This window comes from Pezoporus occidentalis, unplaced genomic scaffold, assembly GCF_034315485.1.
Source record: "Pezoporus occidentalis ecotype Australia unplaced genomic scaffold, CSIRO_AGI_Poc_V1 ctg149, whole genome shotgun sequence".
In the NCBI taxonomy this organism is placed as follows: Eukaryota; Metazoa; Chordata; class Aves; order Psittaciformes; family Psittacidae; genus Pezoporus; species Pezoporus occidentalis.
This window is the reverse complement of record NW_026913305.1, coordinates 1,079,385-1,102,844: the sequence shown is the minus strand read 5'-3', so window position 1 is coordinate 1,102,844 and position 23,460 is coordinate 1,079,385. Positions and strand designations below refer to the sequence as shown.

Below are 23,460 nucleotides of genomic sequence, written 5' to 3'. Positions count from 1 at the left end.
AAAAAAATTGTGTACACTGCACACTGGGGTTTTGTGCTTGTTTGGTTTGAACTAGTGTTTGGGTTTGCTTACAAGGGATAGAAATATTAATATATTAAGTATTATATTAATAAATTATAAATTAATAAATTAGAAAAATTATCTGTGTCTTGAATATGTTGCTTTTACCGATCTAAGATCGAGATCAATTTAAACTTACATCATAACACCAGATCAGAGATTAGTAAATGGTGAGAATATGAGCTTACCTACAGTAAAGTATATAAGTAAAATTATGAAGATAGAGGAAAACAGTATTTCAATATTTTTCTATTAATGTTATTAATTTATTTTGAACTATTTAATATGCAAATTTTTAGTGTGCTTGCTTTTACCATTAGTTGCTTTGGTAAAGCACCACGAAGTTTAGAAAGTTTAATTTAAATCACAAATTTTTATTTAAAAGATGAAAAATCATTAGAATTGCTGGATCCCCAAAAGTTGTAGGTAAGTGGATTAAAAACTGGATATGGATTGCCAAATGATAACAGTTCTTTATCCTTTTTGGAAGATCAGAATTTATTTTTCAATTTAAAAGCAAATTGATCGTGAAGTATTAAATAATAGCCCTTCAAAAAGCTTTTAGACATACAAAGAGAAGAGCCGGGGAAGCCAGAACAGGGTGCAGAAGTGAATTAAGGCAGAAACTGAGAAAGAGTTTCTAATCATACCTCTAAAGCCTGGTAAAAAAAAAACAACCCCTCACACTACACTGGAGTTAAGCATGTACTGTTCAACCTTAAGTGCACTGAAGTGGTTTCACATTGTACAAAACAATAATACCATGTTCATTTCGTCTACCTACACAACAGAACTGAAAACAGTACACGTATATTCTAGATATCAGGAATTTTTTCAGCCTTGCTCTTACTCATAAAATCAAAAGGAAAAGGAATTTCTAAAACTGAACATCATTACACATAATAAGACATCCGCCATAGGATTCTGGTTCTCACCTACGTAAAATAGCAACAAATTATATGGTTAGTCTCTTTCTCCTTATATACCCTTAGTACTCTTTAGTATTTATTAGCATTTGTACCACCTCTGGAAGAACAGATAGTCATTTTAGTTATTATTAATGCTAATTATTTCTAAATGAGACATTCAGAAAGACTGTTAGTAAGACAATAGATAATAGCATGAGAATTTTCCCCAGAGAAATAGTTAGTAAGAGGCAAGTAACTTCACTGTAGTAAAACAAGGCCTGAAAAAAGAAAAAAAAACCCAAACCAAAAAAAACCCCTGAAGTCTTTGTACTGTAAAGACTTGTTCTGAGTTACTATGAAAGGAGAGGAAAGGGAGGAAGGAAAAAAGGAATCAACCTCAAAAGACAGGTGCATGTAAAAATACTCATTTCTTCATCTATTCTCACATAAATGTCCTTTCACATTTGGGAAAAGAGCAAATTCTTTGACAGTCCTAGAAATGAAAAATATTTTCTGAACCATAAATCTTCGTAGGAGCTAGACACACGTCCTCTTTCTCCCATGATAAAATCCACACTGGCCTCAAAGCAAAACTAAACAAAAGCCTTATGCAGTACCTATTAGTATCAATGAGAATCTTGCAATGAGTTCAGTGAGGTTTTGATCTTGCTCTGTATTAAATCTTCCTTGCTCTACAGCAATTAAAGGCCAACATCTTAAAATAACCACTTTCTGAAGAGGGATGAAAGTGTATTTGACTTAATGAATGTGTAAAGTAACTCAGAATTTCTGTTAAAACAGATTTACTAATAGTGTCTGTGATTGTTAGCATGTAACTGATTGTATTAAGTGAATTGCACTTCTAAAACAAATGTGTTTTTCTATAGTCTTATTTTGCAATTATTCAACATACCTTAAAAAGGGAATGGCTATAAGAACATGTATAGTTGAATTGTCCCAAGCTACGCTTTTCTCCATCGTTTTCCATGGAGTACCAGTTTTCCTGTGTGTCCAGAGCACTGCTCTGCTAGTAGTCAAGGTGTAGCAAGACTGTGCTTTCATTCCCTTACTTTCTGTCAATCCCTGCATTTTAGGGGCACAACTTAGAAAACTAATAATCTTTTCTCCCTTGCTATATATTCACAACCTAAGAGGAATAAAGGCATCTACCATGACGAAAGCTTTGTAGGGCCTAGTTTTGAAAGTTTGTATTAAGCACAACTCATACCAGACATTCAAGTTTAACCATGTGGAATGTGCATTTCAAAAGGAAGAAGAATCTTTTCCTGACATTTACTCTATTAGGTGTAAATAGTCCAGATCAGTGACCACAAAACATGCAGCGGAGAAACATATTGTAAATTACTTGATGGCCAGCAGTTTCCTGTGGAACTAAACATTTTCTTATTTGCAGGGGATGCTATTTACAGGTATAAAGGCAAAACTGACCTATTAAATGGTTTATACATAATTTTGTATCGACACAGGGTTAATAATAAAAAAATTGTATTCTGTTTAAAACTGCCCTGACATGAGTGGACTGTAAGAACCTCTTTACAATATTTAATTAAATACACTTTTGCTTCCCATTATCTTTATTTAAGCTTCTTTTTGTTGCAGTTGTTTCTTTTTTACTTCATGATGAAGAGAATAAACCTGTAATTTGAAAAGGGAAGCTTGGGCTAATACCAGGACAAAATCAGGGCACTTGCAAAGTTACTGTGGAATGTTTAACACAATCACAGGGGAAAAATAGGGAAAGTACAGATTGACTTCAAACAACTGGAGTTCTGTATGCAAGAACAAACTACAAAGAATCAGGCATAGGGAAAAAAAAATCAGCAATGAGAATTTCATCAGTAAGACTTTTGCACACAATAAAAGTAATCTATTTGCTCTGGATAACTAGAGGGCTAGATCATGTAAGAACATGAATCTGTGATGCAAAAGATTCTAGGAATGTCAAAGCAAAGAAAAATGGAGCTAGGTTTGGAGGAGAGGAGGCTGGAAGTAACTGGACTTATTCTTTCTCTCTTTACTTGCTTAGAAAGAAGTCCTTCCAAAAATATTTTTAAATCAACTAGTCTATTCTAGAAGTCTGATTAAAGATTGGAACCAGTACAGGCCTTTAAGTGCTGGAATATGTTCTCTTTTAGAGAATACTGAATCTTTTATAGATGGAACAACCTGCTTTAACGGTTATTTAGCAAATATATTCACAATAATTATTTTATTTTTTCCCCTATTTATCACTTCAGAATGAGCAAAACTCTTGCACAAATTTTGTATTTAGGTAGCACAAAATACCTCAAAGGTTATGCAGTAACCAATGGCCCAGACCTGCTCTGAAAGGACCATTATTCTGAAGGGCATAATGAGATAGATATCATACGCTGATGAGATTATCTGAGCTGAAAAACAGTAGGGGATTCATTTTAAAACAAGAAGGCAGGTACAAAAGTTTTAGCACAATTTCCTTTACTGAGAAGAAAACAGATATGATAATAGATCAAGGGCACTAGAAAGCAGCAGGAAAGGCAGATTAATCACAACTAGTAAAGGAAAAACTTCAAACAGTTTTTCCAAGGGAATCACCTTTTCTCTTGTTTATCAATTTCCCTTCTGAAAGAGGAAAACACTGATGGATCCATCTTAAGGTGGAAAGTTCAAATGAAGTATAAAGTAAAAGGAACCAATTGCATGCAAAAATACTGTATAAAAGGTACAGTCAAAACCCCAGGAATTTTGCTCAGAGGCATGTGTAAATGTACTGGTTTGCTGTGTGAACAAAGGAGGCATATTCCTAAAACCAGAAAAGAAATCTCTATAAAAACTGTGCTCAAGCTTTGTATTAACAGTTAGGAATCAAATGTCCAATGTGCATTTTGGAAATAAGTTAACAATATGCTAAAATACTACACTTTAGTAGCAAGGTGGCCATCATGTGTCTCCAAATTAGAAACACCCGTGTTTCAGGTTTGTGTGCATAAACAAACAACTTATTTTATTAGCTAACAGAGATGTACAAGATCAGAAGGCAGGTTTAAGACTCTAATTGTTACAAGTATCATATTTAAAATAAATGATAAAACACAGATTATTTTTTTTTTAAGCTTATGATGTGCTCCATCATTTAGCATTGTGAAATCTCTTAGTTGGATAAACTCCTAAAAATACATTCTTTCTCATCTATAATATTTTTATATTAGTTTGTGGGTAGATCGCTACCATAGACCAGCTATTGCCACCATTCTCAAAGATAAAATGACATAACCAATGCATAATCATTAGCTCTGTTTTGAGGAACAGGTTCTGCCTTCCTATCCTTCTAGATAAGTATGTAACTAATGTATATCACCATTCTAGTTTTACACTGAGATTTTATAGCTACACTGTATTGAAAAAGCCATGGAGCATTTTATGGACTCCACACTACAAGTTGAATTCATCAAACTCTATAAAGATTCACTCTGTAGAAAGAGCTACATTTCTCTCGCCTTTTTATTTTGGAAGAAGCTTTCTCCTGTTACTCTGTATAACTTGAAAGTTCAAAGCTTCCTAAAAGCCAATTTAACCTGATTGCCAACAGCTAAGACTCTGATTTGTTGTAAGACCATGAATTTGAGAACCTTTCTAGATGATCTAAGTTAATTTAAAATATGCAGTTTCTCATTATTTAATACAATGTTTGTGAAATCTAGTTTAAGGAATGGTTTCTGCCTGAGGCAGATTTCCTCATCACCTTCTGCTCTTTTGGCCTTATTGCATTATCCAGCAAGCCAAGCAAATTTTACCTCTACCTCACTCCTTCATTAGAAGAACTCATAAGAAAAGGTCTCAAAATTCTTTCAGCTGTCTTAGGGCTAGAACTGTTTGCAGACATTAAAGCATACTTTTTTAGGCATGCTAGGACCTAACACAATAAATCGCATTATCTTGTAGCTGGCTACACAGCAAAAGTGTTGTGAACATAAAAAACCTGACTATTGCAAAATCAGCTTTTACTGTATCTCCACTTTCTTAAACTGAACTGTAACACAAAAGCAACAAGGTGAAAGAGAGAAGAAAAATTAAACTTTTCTTTTTTACAAAGGGAACTTGCTGTTCACTTTAACTCTTGAATTTTTGTGGCTTTAAGGCTTTAATCCAAAAAAGAAAAAGACTTGTTCCATCAGTCAGTAGAAGTATAATCCAAGCACCTTAAACTGAGATTTAATACAATAAATCTGTCTTCTGTTTTATATCAATGTAACTCCAGGTACATAAATGGAGATACTACTGATTTACTGCAGAGTAAATGAAAGAAGAATAATCAACAAATGTAACCCATATGGAATTCAAGCATATAGCTGACTTAGATAGTTTACTTTTTTTTTTTTTTGGGGGGGGGGGTGTGACAGTTTTCTGGAATAAACCTAACAATATTGAAAACTGAGGCCTTTATTGTTATTCATCAGCTGGAACAGAACAAAAAGACATTGGCATGGCAAACTTTGTAAGTTGTATTGTTCCTTGGTATTAGCATACTGTTTGAAATGTGAATTCTCTTGTCGTATTTATACACCCCAAAATGAATACTATTTAAAAACAAAACCAAAAACAACACCAAACACCAAAACCCAAACAAGGAAACAAAACACGACAAAAACATGTTCCGTAAAAGAAGTATTTAAATGGAATGGCCCTGTAGCCTCCTTTCGTTAACCCTCAGTATTGAGTCCTTGGGCAGTTTAATGGTTTACCTGGAACTATGCAACATAAATGAGTATTTTGGGTGACTATATTTTTCCTCCCAAAAAATCTGGCCTCAGTGCAGCTGAAATTTATGACTTTCAGGGAAAAAACTTATAACCATTCTAAGCTTTCTTCTGTTTATATTAATATTGCTGAAGCTATGCATTTGCCAATTGGTTAAATCATCTTTCAACTAATCATTACGGGAAATACTTCCTTGGAAAGATCTGACCTGACAAAATACAATGATGTGGACAAAAACTGAGCACCTTGCTGTCAAGCAGCAAGAACAACAGTGGGAAGCATACTATTGTTCCTTGTAGAATAAAGTGCATTTCTGAATAATTTCACCAGGAATTACTAACGTCAAAGTAAATATTAGTCATAATGACTGTGATAAACATTAATTGTATAAGTACATGGCTAAATTGTGTGTGAGATCTTCTGTTTATTCAAAAAGGAGAGCTATAAATAAAAGCTTCAATAGCTGCAGAACAATAGACAGAAGATTATTTTCTTTTATTCTCTCTTCTACTTTTTTGCAGTAAATTCTGCCACTGCAGCAAAACTTGAATGGCACCAATAATTTAGTAAGTCCTTATTATTATTTGATGTTTTCAGTCCAGCAGTGCAGATAAATTATATTTCACTACACTGCCCTGTTCCTTCCAGAAAGTCAAAGAATGACATATGAGATCAAAGGATGGAATTTAGAACATTATACTAAATTCATTGCTTTCCTACATTATCATTTACGCTAAAAAATTTTATGTTCAAATCAGAGAGAGAAAAGGTAATACATCTGACAAAATAGCTTCCATTTCCTTAGAATTAACTCAATTTCAGTCAGAATGGAGGCAATAAGATCAAAGAGACAAACAGCTATCAGCTGTGAATGTCTTGAAGTAGTTATTTTCACTGAGAACAGACATATCCTCCTAAATGTTAGATAAACCATAGCATATAGAGATCTAGAAACAAATTCTCCCTGTAGTTACTTATCAACTTCTGATTTTATTTCTGTGTCACAAACAAAACAGAAAATTTCCTGTGAAACAAGCTGGAAATGAAAAGCATTTTCTCTCCTCTCACCTAAATGCACTGTATGACATTGGCAGACCACAGCTGGAAATGGTCCCAAGCTGCTCTCTCATGTGCAGGTGTCTGCAAATGAGACCAATACCCTTTGGCATGAATATGCTTGTTAATCAAATTCAACAGCAGAGCAATTCTCTATAAATTGTATGTAGCAACTGGTGGGAGAACATCCAGCAGGTGAAACCTACAGACATTTGTAATTCCATGAATTCCTTTTAGCATACATCCAATCAGTTTTAGTATAAGAAGCCACTTTCAGTTATTTTTCAGCAGTCTTGGCTAACCGGAGAAGCCCTGGTTGAATTTATGAAAGGCAGGTCCTGCTCAACTAACCTGTTCTCCTATGACAAGGTAACCCACTTATTGGATGAAGCAAAGGCCATGGATATTGTCTACTTAGACTTTAGTAAAGCTTTTGACACCATTTCCCACAGCATTCTCTTGGAGAAACTGGCTGCTCATGGCTTCGATGGGTATACTGTTCTCATGGTAAAAAACTAGGGGGATGGCCAAGCCCAAAGAATGGTGGTGAGTGGATTTAAATCCAGATGGTGGCCTATCACAAGTGGTGCTCCCCAGGGCTCACTGTTGGAGCCAGTTCTGTTTCATATCTTTATGAATGATCTGGACGAGCAAAGTGACCCCCAGTCAGTTTGCTGACAACACCAAGTTGGGTGGGAAGGAAGGCTCTGCAGAGGGATCTGGACAGGTTGGGCCAATGGTCCAAGACCAATTGTATGAGATTCAATGAGACTCAGTGCTGGGTCCTGCATTTGGGCCACAGCAACCCCATAAGACACTCCAGGCTTGGGGAAGAGTGGCTGAAAAACTGCTTGGCGGAAAAGGACCTGGGGGTGCTGACTGACACCACTGAACACGAGCCAGTGTGTGCCCAGGCAGCCAAGATACCAATGGCATCCTGGCCTGTATCAGCAACAGTGTGGCGAGCAGGACCAGGGAAGTGATTGTTCCCCTGTATTCAGCACTAGTGAGGCTCCACCTTGAACACTGTGTTCAGTTTCGGGCCCCTCACTGCAAGGAAGTCATTGAGGTGCTGGAATGCATCCAGAGAAGGACAATGAAGCTAGTGAAGTACAAGTCTGATGAGGAGTGGCTGAGAGAGCTGGGGCTGTTTAGCCTACAGAAAAGGAGGCTCAGGGGGAACTTATCAATCTCTGCCTGAAAGAAGGCTGTAGTCAGGTGGGTGTTGATCTCTTCTCCCAAGTAACAAGCGATTGGACAAGAGGTAATGAACTCAAGTTGCACCGGGGCGGTTTAGATTGAATATTGGGATAAATTTCTTGACTGAAAGGGTTGTCAAGCATTGGAACAGGTTGCACAGGGATGGGGTGGAATCACCATCCCTGGAGGTATTTAAAAGATGTCAGATGTGGCTCTTAGGGACATAGTTTTGTGGTGGACTTGGCAGTGCTGGATTAATGATTGAAGTTGATGATCTTAAAAGTCTTTTCCAACCTAAACAATTCTACGATTGTAAGAAGAAACAGTAATTTGGTGCAAAACAATCATGTCACAAGACACACCATGTTTACAGCAAAAGCAGTCAAGGAAAGCTTAAAAATTCTCTACAAAGTCCTAAAAACCTGTCATTGCACCTGACAGCTCTCAGAAAGCAAAATGTATTCCTCTAACCCTCAAACTTTACTGAATATTCCGATTTCCAAAATTTATCCACACAATATGTTTTGGAAACGTGGCTGCTTTGAGACACAATTATAATTGTAAATACTGGATTGCCCAAATACTTCCATGAAATTATGTTTAACAACACACAAGCAAGAAGTCCATGACTCTTAAGGCCTTAATTCCCACAAAGAACACTTGTGTATGAATCCTGTAGAAATGGACACTACAATTTGAAAGACTTGGACATGTGCATACTAACTCTTCTATTTGAGATGTCATACACTGACAATTTGTTACTGTGTTGACCTAGACTGTCTTACAATATCCTTACACCTTCTGCCCTTTCTCAGCAACTGGTGATTCTCACCTATTACTTTGAATGTAAATTATATGAGGAAGGTATTGTTATTCAGTCCTGTCATCACGCATCATCTACCCTAGCAGTACTTTAGTGGTTTGTTAAAATTAGCAGGTCTTGATAATAATACCAGCAATGCTGAATGACAAAATTGGAGTTGAAGTCAGTGATGCAAAGGGGGAAATCTACATTAAAATGGTCTGTACAACCTAAAACCAAGATTGACCTTAGAAAACAGAAAAAGACAGTGTGGATAGTCACAGCATTTTGTAGGAAAGGAAATGGAAACAGAAGAGCATTACTGAGAATTATACTGAACAAGAACAAGCTGATACGGTTCTTGGGAAACTGGGTAATTTTTTGAAAAATCATGATCAAATATGATACAGTTTGTAAAACCAGTAATTTAAACAACAGAACATGTAAATGAGAGGTGGAAGAATGTTAGACACATGTCAAAGCACTTAAACATGGCAAAACTCTTCTCTCCTTTGAAACATCATTAAAAATAAAAAAAAAAAAAGCACTAAAATATTCCCTTAGCTATCAAATTCTGAGAGTATTTCAAAAAGAGGTGAGTTTTTACTCTACTTAAAGCAATGTTTCTCTAGGAACTACTACGATTTGAATTAGATATTTAATCTCTCAGTGCTCCAGTGATGAAAGATGAACAGAGACTAAGGTCAAACTGTAGTTAACATATCATATAAAATGCTAGAAGAAAGAATCAATATATAGCTTAAAAGCCAAGATGTAACACTGCTCTGATTTCCCCTCTATGGCTTAACATAATACTTGTCTTATTTGCACCACCCTGGGAGCAGAGCTGCTTAAGACCTAGCTTTACTGTGGCATTACAGCTGCTTGCTGATGTTGCAGAAAGAAGATATAAATAAGTTCTATAGCAAAGCCTCCAAGTGCAAAGAATTGTAAAATGGATTTAAAGATATCAACTGCATATCTTAATGTTTGAAAAAGTGCAATTTGCATTCTGCATTTCTCATGTAAATGTACACTACAAAAATAATTATAATAGTAATCTCTTTCAATGGATATAAAATACTGTAATATTTATAGTCTGCGCCAGAGTTGTAATGACTGTGGGGCGAGAAGTGAAGTGTCTCAGCATGTTCCACATGTTTTTAACACTGTTTCTAAAGGCCCTGGAGGCTATTAAATTTAATGAACCCATCTGCTATGAAATAGAGGTCCAAACATAATCAGTTTTCTCAGTGCCATATAATACAGATGGCATTCCATGTTCCACATCCCCAGCAGGAAATTTTATGTTCCTCTTTAAGAGCAGGACTTTTGTTTTTGGTTTTGATGTTTTAAACATCTTTTTGATGTATCACATATACCATTTTATAGTGTAAATACCATATACAGCAATACACATGAAAAGTGTTAATTCATTAAAATAAATATTGCTGTTTCCTTCCTACATTTTTTCTAGTGACTTTGACAACTAGCAATTAGCTCTCTGTAGTGATATTCTTTGCTTAATGGAATCCCTGAAAATTGCCCTAATAGCGTAAGTTCCAGCACTAGCAGTGGAGCAAAGCAAACATGTAATTTATTGAACAAAGTAGTTTACTTCAAAAACTGAATGGTATACAGACATATAGAGACACATACATACACAGGCATAGGTGCTATCTATGCTTATGCATGTCCTTATTTGTATATGCTATGTTTCCATGGAACAATGCACAATCAGTCATAAAGTATCCATATTCTCACTAGGTCATTATAGACTTTATTTTCCTTTGCATGTCCCAATTTTCATTTCAGGGGTCTCAATTTGTGTGCTTTATTGGGACACACTGCACCATGACTCTCGTACTGGTGTGTGAGCAAGGGCTCTAAACTCAGATATAAGTGGCACAGCATTCCTTGCACTGATTAGCACCCTGCTGCCTAACATAAGTAAATCAGATGTGTATTTTCTAACAAAAAGAACATCCATTGTTATTTTGAGCTGCATCTGAAAGATAATGACTATATTAATTCTATTCAGTTGAGAGGTTTATTCATTCTTGAGCACTCATTATGCTTTGACAGTTGACACAGATCTTACAGAATTTGAAACAGTTAATGGTAATTCATTTATTCTAGATCCAGCATTAAAACAAACAGATTAGAACTGTTTAGGAGAAAACAACAATATTTTATTATGGCAACTGGAAACTTTGGGCTACAGATCTCATAAAAGTCATGGCTTAAAGGCTTAGTTTTTATTGGCCTGTCAATGAAGAATTCCACAGACAGCCCACTAATCATCAGCATAAAGAGATGTCGCACCTACACAAAAATACATGCACAATCTTTTCTTACTGCTTGTGCAAGTAGTTGCATTGATCACTATTGTTATTGTTTCAAGCACTGTCCCAGAGCTATAAGATCCCAATGCAAATAGAGCAGAACATAATTGCTGGACCAGATGGTCTGCGACTTCAAACTGCAATCATGCTCTGATATGGGATATCAGAGTCTTCAAAAGGCCACTGCAGATCTATAGGAGACAAAGCAGAACCTGAAGAACCTTATTTTAAGAACAAGCCTCCTTGACAGAAGGCCTGATATCCATGCATAAGATTTTCCTTCCCTAACCCAATTCACTCAGGTGTCAAAGGAAATTCTCATGGGAACCTCATAGTCAGTGGTGAGGATGTTCTCTGGTAAAGAGCTGTAAATTATTAGAGATTAAGAGATGCTGGCCACAAGGGAGGGTAAGGGCATATAACCAAGTCCAAAGTGGATTTGGGAAAAGAGCAGCACAGATTTTCTTTTCACAGCTGCTGATTAATGACATTTCCTGACATTCAGTTCTGCAGTGATTAACAATATTTATTTGCCATAGACATACATGAACATTCTGAGCACTCTGATGCATTTTAATGGATACCAGTACTACAATCTAGAAGCTAGTTTTGAAATAGAGGCCCAGGGAACCTTTAACTGTGATAAAAATGTTAATTACACCCACTTATTATAATAGCACAATTAACTTGTGCCACCAAAAGTATTTGAAGATATCTCTGGGAATAGAAGCTAGCGGAAACAGGGTACTATTTAATTTTGTTATTTCATAAAAGCTCTTCTGTGCATTGAATACAAAGAAAACTGTGGAATGGAAGAAGCACTAAATAACAGCATTGTTATACCTTGCCAAAAACTCCTGGATAGAAAAAATGCCAGCATAATGGCTTTCACTCCATAGGACTTTGTTATATCTGTACATTATACACAGACTTCACAAATACAGCTTCCCTTGCTTCTCTAGAACTGGCTCAGAATTCATCCCTTGACAAAGAACTGTATCCCGGAATCTAAATTTCCATACTTAAAACACCTAGATTCTGATGTGACAGCTATCTGAGAAGTGTGAGCTTCCTATACTTCATACTGAATTTCTGCAAAGAACCCGAACCAGAGTGAAAAGTGTGCATACAAAGCACTTGATTCTTTTCAAGGCTGAAAATAAATTGAAATTTTGTCATTTATGCAATACTGTAACTGTAATATCCATCATAATCATATCTGAAATATTTAGTCTTTAGCTCAGTGGAGCTACCTCAATTACTGTCCTCCATAAGGGTTAATGGGGTCTTGGGCAAGTTACCTTACTAGCACAGTATCAGCCTCTTGGTCAGAAAATATTTCAAAATATGCCTGCTTAAAAAAAAAGAAAAAAGAAAAGGGATATATTTTTTTAACAGCAATTATAGAATTAAACTAAAATCCATAATTTAATGTATGTGTATGAGAAGGTGGGGATAATGCAAATGAAAATTCAACATATGGTACTTTAACACTGAAGAAAAGCAGAAAAAGTAAAAACCACTCCCCATTTATATTCTGGCAAATCATGACCTGTAATGACTCACAACACTGTTTTTTTTAATGAATAAATTCTGCAGCACTGGGCAGTCATCTCGTAATACTAAATAAGTAATAATTAAGTAATAATTTGCTCTTTTTATGCAAAGAAATCCTCCAGTTGGAAACTAAACAAAGCCACCATGGTAAAGTATGCCTGAATCTGCTTCACAGCTTGAAACTAATAGCTTGAAGGAGATGAAATCAATGGTGCATTAGATCTAGAGAATATATTCAGGTACATTTATGAAAAACAAATTACACCAGGAAGTCAACAAAAGTCCAAGTAGGTCAAATTATGCACCCCAATAAACAAATTCTCAATCACAGTCTTTTAAACAATTGGAACTCAGGGGCCAGTCCAGCCTTTTTTCTTATTTCCTGCAGCAAAAAGTAATGTTTCTCTGCTTCCAGATGTTACCATAAGAATGAATTAAGGGCTTCTGAGCTTTATCCATAATCCCAACAGACTATCTCTATGTATTACTTCCCTTGGATATTCTGATGCCGAGGCAAGTCCTCCTTCTTTCTCCCCCGCTTTTCTGGTGGAGGGTAAGTAAATCTGACCCTAGGATCTGGCTGGTTACCTCTAGAAAAAGGCAGGAAACACTGGCAAGAGAACAAAGTCTAGGGGCAGAAAAAAGGAAGCTGGTTCAGCTGCCTGTGAAGCAGTCACCCAGTAAGACCTAGTCTCATTTGCTTTATAATCTTTTCAGCTCTCAGAGTCTGACAGTGTCAAAGGCAACACAGACCTGACATACATCCAAGGTTCTCCATGTTAAATTTTCTTCATACAATATCTGGCCAGGGATTTCCATTTCTATAAATGCCATACTTTTTTCTAACAGCAAGTGAAGCCCCTGTGAGTGTCAAAGCTAGGCTGAAGAGGCACTGCGGGAACATTCTGCAGACATCCTCTTACAGGAAAGGTGAACAGATGCAGGAATTACATGCCTCGTTTTAGTAGCAAAATTCTTCTGGGAATATTCCTAAATGATATCAAACACCTAAATGACCTAACTTCTGGCTTTCACAGATTACTTTTTCCTGGACAAATATTGGATGAGAACATGCTGGGGCATCAGGGGGAATGTTTTGTATCCTAAGACTATTACCGTCCAGCTTCTTTCTGTCTGGATCCTAGTATGTTGCAGCTTAACGTTGCTTGCTCTGAAACAGCACAGCTGGCCAATTAGCTCTGATATTTGGCAAGAAGGGAATGGAGAAGTATACTGCATGCTGTTAAGGCACAGAGACACTGATTACAACCATGTATATATAGCCCTGAGAATCTAGCCATGGCTATTCTGACACAGAAGGATGATAAGAACATTTAAGCTGTCTGGAAATATGCTACTATTTCTAATGTATCAAGGTCCAAGCAGCAGCAATGGAGGAGAAGGGACAAAAACTGTCTGTGAAAATCAACAACTTATGGGAGGGAGAAAATTATTAAGATTCCACTTTCAATGCCAAGACAGTAGAGATGGCATGAGAATCTGTCTGAAAATATCACTCCTACCCTAATTTATCCTTTTCCCTTACCTATGAGGTTTTTGAGGGATGGAGGAGAAAGGTAGTTTGCAACTAAGCAGAGAAGAGAATTCTATTTTTGAATCTCTTCTTACAGCATCCAACCCATTAGGGTCCTGAGTGGATTTTCCAGGCACTTAAAAATGTGTCTGCATGTGAGTATGCCCATGAGTGCACATATATACATATGTGTGTATATATATACATATACACTTATAAGTATGTATAGTGACATTAATCAGCCTTACTCAAGAGACTGAGAAGAGAAAGAAAAGAACCTGGAAGTATTTTATTGCAGTAAACCAGGTTTTGTTTGGATTTAAACGGTTCCTTTATGCAAGAATGTAGCAGCTCCACTGTTTTCTATTTTCCTGTTTTCTCAAGATTCCTTCTCTACACTCCCTCTAGTGTTTTTAAGTTCACTTGCGTTTACTCACCCCTGCTGTATTCACTTAGTATTTCACACAGCATTAAGCTGTTCATTTTCCTTAGCCTTTCCATAACCTACAGGAGAATCACTGAAAATTAGACAAACCTCTCCAAATAGTTTTCTCCTTGCAATGATCAAAGAGATACAGATTAAGAGATGAAAAAGAGAGTAAAGTGTAAAATTAATTCTGAAACAGCATTTTGTTCTTTGTTGGTAGGTAAAGGGGAGGACTTGGTGTTAAGAAAGGAGGAAGATTATTTTGCAGCACTTTCAATGCAAGATTCGTAAGCAAAAGGAGAAACCACTTACATGGATCAACTCCTGCTACTCTCTCTAGCAAATACACAAACTCACTTCAACACATACACACATTGATTACTTCAAGCATATAAAATCAAGAAGCGATAAAAAGTAGGTTCCTGTAGTCATCTCCTGACTTCATGGAATGCCCTGAAGGGACAGCGATAACAGTTGGTTTCTGTTTGCCTCATCCTTATGTTTCAGTAGAAAAAAGAGAACAAAAGGAAGACTGAATTAATATGTTCCTTAAAAAAATAAAAGTAAATGGAGATAAGTAAATTGCCTCCAAAGCACTATTTCGAGGCAACTTTCTGTTTCTCCCTCATAAATGCAGTTTTATTATTTATTTTACATTACCCATGGCCAACTGAAGAATACAAAAGACCTGAGCAAATGTGAAAATGAGGCAAAACCATTCCCAGGGTGGATTTTTGTCCTAGAATATTTTTGTATTTACTTAAAGCTAAACCATCTAGATGCATTTTAGACTCAAAACAAAACAACCACCACCACAAACAAACACACACACCCACCCCCATATTAAAATGAAGCTGGTGAGATTCTCTAACCTTGCCCCATATTCAGGAAAGTAAAAATTTAAAACAAAAAGAAAACAGCTTTGCCACTGGTCATCTATTTTCTTCTATTCATTAAATTGAACACTTGGCATCACTTGTACTAAATGACAGATATTTGCTACAAACTCTTGTTCTGTGAATAATATGCAAACTCAAATATTTTAATTGGGTCAAAACAAACATAAGAGGAAAAAGCAAACAGAAAAAAAAAAGCTATTTCAGACCAGCCCACGGAAATGAACAACCTTTATCTGCAAATCTGATCATTTATCACTAATAATACAGAAGTATTCAGAGTGCTCAGTCAGTGCATAACAGAAAGGTCTTCTTCAACTCTACTTTTTTACAAGGATGTCAGATTGGACACTTGTGATAATTTTGTTAGCATATCACATACCCAATTCACTTTGAAAGGCAGACTCTTCTTAATATTCTTCCTGAAGACATCACAGTTGTCCCCTAAATGTTCAGCCACCTTTACATACTAAAAATACCAATTCTTGTCTGTCTATACTTTCATGTTGTCATATTCATTGCCATGTTTTAAACCGTATAGGAAAAAATGGTTATTCAATCTAATAAATTTCTGTTTGATGCCCATTTTTGATTATTAAATATACATTTGGAGGCAATACATTTTAAAATAATGCTGTTGCTCATGTTTGCTTCATTTTTTATGTGATTTACAATGCATAAATATCTGGTAAAGTTCTGTAATTTTACTTAGCGTGCTTGTAATATAGAGATATCAACACTGAATTAGCACATTCCAGCAAAAGAAATCAGATGTACAACTAGTGTTTCTACAACGGCAGTTTTGTTCCCAGTTCCTCATCATATGCAGTAAGCCTAAATTAAATGCTTTATCATGCAGACTTACAGTGCTGTCAATATATGCTTCAGTCCATACTACGTCATGCTCTTGGTCAATAACCTTTGGTCGGCTAAGAACATGGAGATATTCCATGACATTCTCTTGAACATCAGCTAAGGTAGAGATCTGAGTAAAGAACCCTGTGAAAACACACAATTCAGACTTATAAACCAGACAGCACAAATTAAAGAAGATTGCAACAAGGAGTTATTATGTGGTTTAGGCCTGTTATGTTTTCTGCTTGCTTATTTCCAAAAATGAAATGCAAAAAAGGAATGGTTCATATGAAGCAGTCTCAAACAGTACTAATTGCAAAAACAGAAAAAACTGAAACCTTTGTCCAATCCTGCACTGTGTTCCCAACACTGCTATGAACCACTGCACTGACTGTCCTAAGCACTCTATTTTCAGTAAACTTTCATTGTTTAATGGTAAAGAAGGTAGGGATAGGGGGAAGATGGGGCAAATGCCACATACGTCAAAAGTTAGAACTGGTATTAATTTTATCCAACAGTGTCTCATCCTGTTTGTCCAGTTTCAAGAAACATCAGAGATTAGGTCTACAGTATCCAAAGAGTAGTCACATATGCTCTAAAACGCTCATCATCCTTACAGAATGTGACTAAACATGAGATAATAGCAATATGTTATTTACAAATGTAAGGTCACAGAAAATGTAGACTACATTTGGAATTGCTTGCCTTGGCTATCACAGCTCTGTTAATCCTTTAAAACATCTCCAACCTGACAGCATTAAGAACAGCAGAGGCCACAGCTATTTGAGCTATCACCACTTTCTTTTTAGTGCTGAGATGTTAAGTACCGTCATACATCACAAACTTGACATCTGGAGCCCACATCATGCAAATTTCTGACAAATTTCAAGGCCACAGTTTCATCAGGATGTATTTAAGCGTCACTTCGTATACTTTAATGAGGAAGGACCAATATATAATTTTTATGAAAGAGGCCTTGCTACAATTTTAGTCATTTGACAGGATCACAACTTCTGTGGAGCTGGAATATTAAGCTACGGCAGAAGACATGACAACTGCAATGAGCTTTTGAGCCATGCTTATTGCAGACAGGGCCAATTTTGGCAAGATTGAAAGGGTGCTTTGTAGTCTGACTGTTAGAGCTTTCTGATTCAATACACCTGCTCATCATACGTGTTCTTTACTGCAAAGGTGGTGAGGCACTGAAATGGGCTGCCCAGCAAAGTGGTAAATGCTCCATCCCTGGGAGTGTTCAAGACCAGCTGGACAGAATCTTGAGTGACATGGTCTAGTGTGAGGCATCCCTGCCCAGGGCAGGGAGCTCATGGAACTTGATGATCTTAAGGTACTTTCCAACCCTACTTGTTCTATGGTTCTATCACTACTCTAATACTATTTGTTGTGCTGAGCTCATGCACTTTTCAGTGCATGCTATGCCAGTACTTGCACTTCTATCAGTGTGCAAAATTACAGTTGGAGCAGAGATCTGCTTGCACTGATTAGTGCGCAGTGAACAACAGGACACCTGCACTCAAACAATACATATGAGTATAATAATGTCTGAAAAGTCAGAGGAGATTAACTACTTGAAAAAATTTGTCTTGTAGCTAAGGTGATAGAAAGGTCCTTTTTAATCAAGCAGTATTTTCTTATCCATACAAGCTGAAATCACAATTAGTTAACACTTTTTAATGTCATCAAAAGCTTAAAGACTCATTTAAGAAGCTCCTGGATGTCTATGCCTAGAAAATTCTTTAATCACAGCCTGTAAATTACCTTTGAGACAAAGAATAACTTGCTGGAAAATGATCATGAGTTCTGATTGCCTCCTGAAATGTTTTTATGTCAGTTTTTCAAATGAAAAAAAAATCAGATTACTAAAAAAAAAAAATTAAAAAATCAGAAAACAGAAGCCAATCTGAAACATCTCAGTGTTGTGCCATATGGGTTTATACATGGTACAAGACACTGATAAGGCTGAAATATCTTTTTTCTTCTTTTCCTTTCAAGGGAAGAGATCCATCTGGACCAAGTACAACCAACAAGAACACACACACCTACTTGAGCCCGTATAAGTATTCCTCATATGCATGTGTATTACATTACCTATTTCTCTCTATAGTATTTCTGAAAATGCATGCTGTAATAACACAATTTACACAGAATTCTCTAGGCAGCATGCTAAAGACATTCATTTCTTGGTTTAGTACTTGCAAACCATACCTCTAAACTGCACAAGAGTAAACAGTTTTTAGCCTAATTTCCAAAGACTAAATGAGATAAATCTGAATCAATTCCATATAAATTTTGAAAAGAAGTAAAGGCCTCAAAGACAAGTGAAAATTTGTGACTATTCCAAGGCTGAAAGAAGTGACATGGAGCATCCTATCTGGAAGCAGCCAGATGGTAAATCAGCACATGTAGTAGACTAGCGTGCATGTAGTTGCAAGGCTATTCATACAGTCCTACTTGTCCAGTGAGTATGACAGTTAAAAAAAGTAAAGGTTAGCAAGTGGATGAAAAAGGGATTAGGTGAAAAAATCCTATCTTTCTAATCATATCTGTGATTCACAGATTTATTCATATATGAAGCTGCAACAGATGAAAAGTTGAAAGAAAGAGTGTTAAAAACTATTCCTTTTAACCAGGTTGCTTGAAGTGAGTTTAGTGAAGTGTAAAAATTGCTGTTAAAGATATGTAAAAGAAGACTTAAATGAAGACGGTGTCATAAGACATAATGATAAATATTCCCTCTAGCCTTTTTATAATGTAATCTCAGGGTGGGTTTCATTTGTAATTTCTGGGAAGAGCTCCTTCCTTGCACTAAACGTTTTGCCTGATTACCCTCCTTATAAGTATAGTTTGTGCTTTTCTAGCTCACATTAGAAAAATCTACAATGATTTTAGCGTCCATAACTCATGTAACATGAGCAATTACCTATATTCTGTGAATTCAGATTTTCTGTATTTTTAATGCCTGTTCTGATGTTTATTTTTCAATCTTCTAATGAGAAAACTCTACCAAAAGTTACTATATTATAGCTAGGGACAGCCTTAGGTAACATTCTCTTTGTTCATTTTCACTGAATATTTAGACTTTTTGATGATTCATAAGATTGTAGCTCTGTGTAAGAAATACAAACCTCACAAGAATTAGCTTCCTACACTGCTAAATTTATCTCTTATGTAGAGACTGGTGGTACCCCATGGATTTTAAAACCTTACTCTTCCTATACCAAGGTTTAATGATCCCATAAACACTTACTCTGAAGTTCTTTAGCACAGCTGCTGAGGCCATGTAAGCAATAGCAGCAAACCCTTGCTTAAGTTTTTGCATTCTAACACCTGCTTCTCAGCTCCCTGGTGTGTGAATTATGCCATCTTTGAGCCCCTTTCAGTCAGCGCTGCTCGTTTTTTTCATCCCCAGCAGGGAAAAAAATTGTGAAGGAAATGGGTAAGATTTGGTAATGACAATCGTGAGAGATGTATAATAATGTGGTTAAAGACAGACACTTAGGCTCTGCAAGCGGGCTGCCTTTCTGTATTACACAGTCCTTGCAAAGTGTTTGGATGGCTTGTTTTTCTCTAAACTTTTCAAATGCCTACAATGGGTTTTTACATGAAGTGCATCACTTCTTGTTTTCTGGACACTGTGCAAAACAGATGCAACTGTTTTGCACACTAATAAAATATCACTTGCAACTAATAAAATATCAGAATTAAAAAATCCTTTCTGCTAGGGACTAAGGAGGGAATTCATTGTCTTGCTGCAGCTGTAAAACTCCCAGGGAGAATCCACCATGACCCCCACCTCAGGGGCCTCTCAAGCAGGTGAACAGTCTCTGTTGCTGGCTGCCTGCCACCCCCCGAGAGCCCACAGCACATGAGGTGCTGGGGTCATGCTAATAATGGGAATGGATGTGACTGGAGCTTCCTGTAGGAAGCTCTCCTCTGCTAATACAATAGTCTGTAAATGACTACAGCTGGGGCACAATTTGCCTCAGGGCTGATCTGTCCTCTGCTGGCAGTTAAAGAGCCAGGATCAGGCCTCCAGTATGCCAAGCATTTTTCTCTACATTGCTTTCTCAGCCTCTGCGCCTTTGTACTGATGAATCCTTTCCTTTGTCCATTTTACAATATGCCAGCCACACTGGTGATTCATAATAAAAAATGAATTAAAAAATAACAGAGGCTGTCAAATTACTAATGCAATAGATAATTTTACTGGGGGAAAAAAAATTAATCCTGGCTGTTTTGTAAGTAATGAATCAACTCCCATCTATCTTTACAGCTTTCTGCTCGGAGTGACTGCTGAGGAAAGGTATTGCCTGCTTACTTTAAAATCTGGCACATGCACACTAAGCACTAGGAAACTTTTGTTCACTTCAGAATCTTAGTAAATCTTTATTCTTTTCCTTTGTGTGCACTTGCTTAGGATACAGAAGAGTAAATCACTACAAATTTCACAAACTGCTCTAGAGGGACTTTGGGGTTCTTGAATGTTTTAATGTATTTAAAATGGTTTAGTGCTTTCCTTCATTAAGCCAAGTCCCGCTAGATATGCTCTACTTATACAAAAAAATGTAACAGAAAGGCATGCTTGGGACTTTTCAAGGTTTCACCATCAGAATCTAGAAGCTAAAGAAGTTTTGCAAGGTGGTATGAGTTTCCCCTGTGACCCATTCTGAAGGAAAGGACTGCTGTCCACAGTCCAGTCAGCTGGAAACCCTGCAAACAGCCTTCATCTATGTTGTGCTTCCAAGGGGAAAATCACTGCAAGGAAAATTGATTTTAAGGTCACTGACCCCCAGTGGCAGCAACATACTTTGGCCCACCCATGCTAGTAGTAAACTGCAGTCCAGCCAGCCGATCTTTAAACCACCTTTACTACACTCCTCATTTGTTGTGCTGTAATCCTTCATTTCACTGATAAAAAATGGATACGCTGTAGCTGAAACCTGTAAGAAAAAGACCTAAATCCATACGGTGTGACATAGTGACTGACACTGTTTCCAACTGATTTTTAAAGCTATAGATATTTTTGTATTTAATTACTGATTAGCGGTAGCTGATTTTTTGCATTGTAAACTGTCAGAGAGCAGATACTGTAACTATGAAACGGAGAGGAGGGAAAAAAGACCCATAGAAGCAACACTCATTAATGTGTTTAACTGATTCATGTGAGTAAGATTCTGACAACATGGCTCTGAAAATAACAAAGTAGTCCTGAAGAATGACGAAGGGGACCACTTTTCCCCCTCTGGGAATAAGGAAGACATGGACCAGATGATCTGCTAAGGCAATCTGTATTGCCTGGTCCTAATTTCTGAGTTGCTGTACTTAGATCCTTATGAATCTGTAGAGCTGGAATAAAAACCTAACAGATTTTGTTGATTAAATTGTCTTCAAAAAAGATGCTTCAAAGGAATTCTTATACTATTATTTAAACTAAATTATGGTGTAATATTAGCTGATTAAGACAAGACTTCAAGCTGAGTAATTTCCATCAGCTGGACATAACAGTAGTTAAAGAAATAATGACTAAATGGATAGCACCTGATGCAATTCATCATAATGTAATGTGGCACAAAGGAAAAAAAAGAACATGTTTTTTTCCAAGAGGAAAGGAAAAGGAAAACCTGAAGATTAATTACGGTTTTGTTTGTTGGGCTTTTTTGTTGGGTTGGGGTTTTTTTTCAAATTGCTCTTACTTATGGTAGTCAGTCCTTTTGCTTTAGCATCTCAGTCAGCATTTTACATGTTTTAATGCTCCTTCCTTAAAGAATATAAACCTGTTTTTTCAGTTACACTGTCAGTTCCTTAGGAATCAAACTGACTCTGAGTAATAACAGCTATAGTGGAAGTAATGCTTTGAAATTAAAGTTTGTTCTCTGAACAAAAATTTAAAATCACAAATTCTAAAAGCTTTGTAGAAAATGCATTTAAGTTTTTGTGGGTTTTTTTTTTTTTGGTTGCATTTTGGAGGAGGGGGCTTTAATCTTTTCTAATTGTATGCTACCAGACAAGTAAGTCTTTTCCTTTCCTGGAAAAAAACAACCCATCCTCTCTGATTAGTTGTCAGTGATACCGTATCTGCAGAAGGATCAGGTACGCAGGAAGGCTCAGTAATAGGGTTTCGAAAACAAGGCTTTCACAGTTGAAGGTTAACTAACCTTTGTTAGCACAGGCCATCCACTTCAGGTTATCAGCAAAGGCAGCTTCTCTTCCAATCAGATAGGTAAAAATACGAACCTGAGAGCACAATGCAAAAGATCAAGTCAATTAATACTGCATTTAAATCTTACACAGTGGAACTTCAGATACAGATGTGTAATTCATCTGGACAGGCCCTTTTAAAGTAAGTATTACTGGTTAAACAGCACAGTAGGTTAAAAAAGAAATCTCTACCAGTAAGGTCTTCTAATAACAAAATGTGGCTTTTGTTCAATGTAAGAGAATGGCTGATCTCTTTGGATGTTTTAAATATCTGATATTTAACTAAAGTTATGGTTAAATAGTGAAAGTGTAAGTGACAATAAACTAAAACCACTGAGGCACAAAGCAAAACTGCACTTTCCAGTCAAATATAATATTCACTTATGAGCTGAGAAAATTGCTGCAGTGTGGAAGAAGAGGCACTTAATTAGCAGCTATTTCTGTAGGTAAAGGATCTGAAACACCAGGTGAGCAAATTCCCCTCAGTTTCCAAGGTCCATAAGATACAGTATTTTTGTCAACTTAGAGGCAGGTACCCACTTGGCACTTGCCCAGGTGGCACTGTGCTATCAAGTGATAAACAGTGGAATCGTGTGCCAGGTTGCCACAAAAAGCTGCACAGCTTGTCTATGCATGTGCATGCTCACAGACCTATACACCAGGAATCCCAGAAAAATTATGCTTGCCTTAAAATTCTGCCCAGATAAAATTTCTTGGCAGATAAGGGAACATTTTGGAAATGCTAGATGCAAGGAAGGCCTTGATATGATAACGTGTTTGTCTGGACTCCCCAGTTCCATATTATAATACTTACATCCAAAAAAAAAAAGTGCCAATTTGCCCTCA

The 23,460-nt window shown here is 36.6% G+C and overlaps 1 protein-coding gene across 4 annotated transcripts in view; it reads right to left on the bottom strand.

Moving 5' to 3' along the window:
- CACNA2D3 (calcium voltage-gated channel auxiliary subunit alpha2delta 3) overlaps positions 1-23,460 on the bottom strand; it is a 451,679-nt gene that overhangs the window by 136,713 nt on the left and 291,506 nt on the right. For all 4 annotated transcript variants that reach the window (XR_009963200.1, XM_062610709.1, XM_062610710.1 and 1 more), the window contains exons 12-13: positions 22,572-22,650; positions 16,409-16,542 (exon numbers count right to left, since the gene is read on the bottom strand). Coding sequence is in view for 3 of the 4 variants with exons in the window: in XM_062610709.1 (XP_062466693.1) it covers positions 16,409-16,542; positions 22,572-22,650 (213 nt within the window). In the remaining variant the exon portion in view is untranslated. The remainder of the gene's footprint in view (positions 1-16,408; positions 16,543-22,571; positions 22,651-23,460) is intronic.